Source organism: Morone saxatilis, unplaced genomic scaffold (genome assembly GCF_004916995.1).
Source record: "Morone saxatilis isolate NCDOM2014 unplaced genomic scaffold, NCSU_SB_2.0 Contig16, whole genome shotgun sequence".
Taxonomy (NCBI): domain Eukaryota; kingdom Metazoa; phylum Chordata; class Actinopteri; family Moronidae; genus Morone; species Morone saxatilis.
This window is the reverse complement of record NW_023339718.1, coordinates 4,528,894-4,531,527: the sequence shown is the minus strand read 5'-3', so window position 1 is coordinate 4,531,527 and position 2,634 is coordinate 4,528,894. Positions and strand designations below refer to the sequence as shown.

The 2,634-nt window shown below is 42.0% G+C and overlaps 1 protein-coding gene across 6 annotated transcripts in view; it reads right to left on the bottom strand.

Moving 5' to 3' along the window:
• ncor2 (nuclear receptor corepressor 2) overlaps window positions 1–2,634 on the bottom strand; it is a gene marked incomplete at both ends in the record, with an annotated part of 104,538 nt that overhangs the window by 47,261 nt on the left and 54,643 nt on the right. For all 6 annotated transcript variants that reach the window (XM_035658165.1, XM_035658171.1, XM_035658170.1 and 3 more), the window contains 1 exon segment: window positions 1,249–1,315. In XM_035658165.1, the coding sequence (XP_035514058.1) occupies window positions 1,249–1,315 (67 nt within the window).

Here is a 2,634-nt window from a genome sequence, read left to right as displayed (position 1 = left end):
GAAAAAGGGGGTCCCTTAAGGAAACCACTGCAATAGATGTCAAGTGAACGGAACAAAATCACATTACATACAATGTGATACATGAACATGATAAAATATAATTGAAGAACGTAGATCCAAAAGGACGTTTAACAAGACAAAGAAAGGATCTCAGTCCACTTAAACATCAACATTCTCTCTTTCTGTCTCCGCTTTGATCTCGAGACACAAAACTAATGGACCATTAAGTCAGAGGAAGTATAATTACAGAAGATTTAACAGCTAAAACAAGACTTCCCTAAATGTGCAGAGTGATATTTTAGGCTGCCTCTACACTGAAACATTCTTTTTCCAGTAATCTTCTTTAGTTCTCTCTCTTTCTTTCTGCCGTGTCCCTCCGCCACCTCTATGTGCTCAGAGGGGGGGCCAAAGCGATACGTTGGTATTCTACGGGGAAGTCTGGCCTTGAGCAACGACTCTGACACTGTTTTCCCAGCTTCCTCGCAGGCAGGCTGTAAAGCAGGCCGTTAAACCTGGTGCAGACACGGCCCTCGGTGGGCTCGTAAAGCACAAGGTGATGTCTCCCCACGCTCTGCCCACGAGGACCTACCTCCTCCCACTTCAGACAGGGGGAGAGTAGACTCTCGGGCTTTGATACAGGTACTGCATTTGAACTGCTCTTAAACTTGCCGTGCATAATAAAAGCAGAGCTGTGAGACAGTCGTTTACCGGCACCGTCTCCAAACTTGGTTATAAAAATGTTTTTAAAAAAAGCTATTTTCCCATCATATTTCCTACTTGTGGATAGATGCAAATTTCATTGTAAAACTGCAGACATGATTTGCAATAACGATTTTCTGTCAAGCCGGTTGATTTTTAAGATGTCCGCCTGGCTCTAGCATCAGAGCTCACCCCATTGATCCCTGCTTTATTTATAGTCATGCTCTTTGGCTCAGTCTCGCTCAATCACTGGCAGGCAAGAGCGCAGACTAACCCTGTACAATGCTCATTATAAGTGCTTGGCTGACACTGAATTCAACAGAAGTATATAAGAAAAGAAAGGTTTTTTCTTTCAGATGACAGTGTGAGAGAATTTATTTTCTTTTTGTTTTTCAAAAGCAGTCACGTCCCTGACAAGAGATCACGCTCTGTTCCTCTTCGGTCGGCCTAAAATGGCCACTCACTTCAAGGAGCAGCTGGCCCAGTTTCACACCAGTCATCCGTCATGGGTCCCAGCAGAGAGTCAGAAACGTTGAGTTCTCTACTTACCCACTGCTTACGAGCATGATTTCTCCTCTTGAAGTACAAGATGAGCTTCTTCCTCATCGCCTGGTTTCTAAGAGGGACGAAGAAAGAGAGGGATGAAGAAAACAGAGGGGATAGAATAAAACACTTAATTCATACAGGGCTTTGGCTTTCATCACATTTGTCACGTAATAAATCAGAGTCTATGATCTCCAGATCCTCTGGTTACACATTTTCTTCCTTCTGCGCTTTCTCTGCTTCACTTCTTTAGCCAATAAACAAACAAAAGCCACACACACAGACACAAACAATGGCTGTCCTTGTATGGCACCGCTCGATAAACTCAAACTAGCTTCTGGGTGGAAAGGACAGCGAGGTGAGCCAAACTTATAAAACTTGTCTGGTCTGGGAACAGCCAGCCACCGTGCTTCAAATAAAGGTCAGGGCCAGTAATCTCCTTAGGCAGCCACTCAGTTTGTCTCTTTCTTTGCTGTGAGACAGAATTTTATTCCTGACACTTAATCTGTCAGTTGTAAGGTCACGTTCCCCCCATTGATTAATGTAATCTTATTTTACATTAGTCACTTTAGCTGAGCTGCCAGGGTCCTACGGGTCACAAGCAAGGACAGAAGACGAGGACCACTGGTGGTATATGGAGTTTTGTGAAAGCTGGAAGACGGGGATGTAACATTTAGGGGTCTGGAGGGATGGCCTATTCTTCATTTCCCCAGCATGTTAGCTGCAATAACAAACCCCAGTTAAATCTAAACAGCCTTAACCCTCAACCTACATAAACACTCCCACACAAACAAACAGGCACACATTGAGCCAAGCCGTTGCAACAGGAAAGACAAATACTGCCAAATCCAGCTGGATGCTGCCGATAGTGACACTCGTTTTGGCACATAGCGAAGGAGAACTTACATAAAATCATCATATTGCGAATATTTTGACAAATACTGCGTGTGAGAATCATCATTTTTCTTTTAAAATGTTAACTTTATGTGTTATTTTTTGACAAAAACAGGGTTTGTAAGTCAGATTAAATGTTTGACATTGTATAGAGAGGCTGGGTTACATTTACATGTTAATTGTTCAATGAAACGTCATCTGTTTTATTGTTAGTATTACATTTTTACTGATGGGTGGGTATTGCATTCTTTTTTAATCTGCTTCATCACGATCATTTGTTGCCTAGCGCCTGCTGAAATGTTTTAATCCTGGTTACAGCCAAAACTTTGTTTTGAAAAGTGGTATATAAATAAAGTTTATTATCATTATTATGATTTACACCCGTGGCTTTAGCGCAGGCAATGCAGAGTTCTTTTAGTAGTGAGGTCTTTTACTCATCCATAACTACAGTCCATTCTGCTTTATTACAGAAGGAAAGTTCTCCAAACAAATATAAAG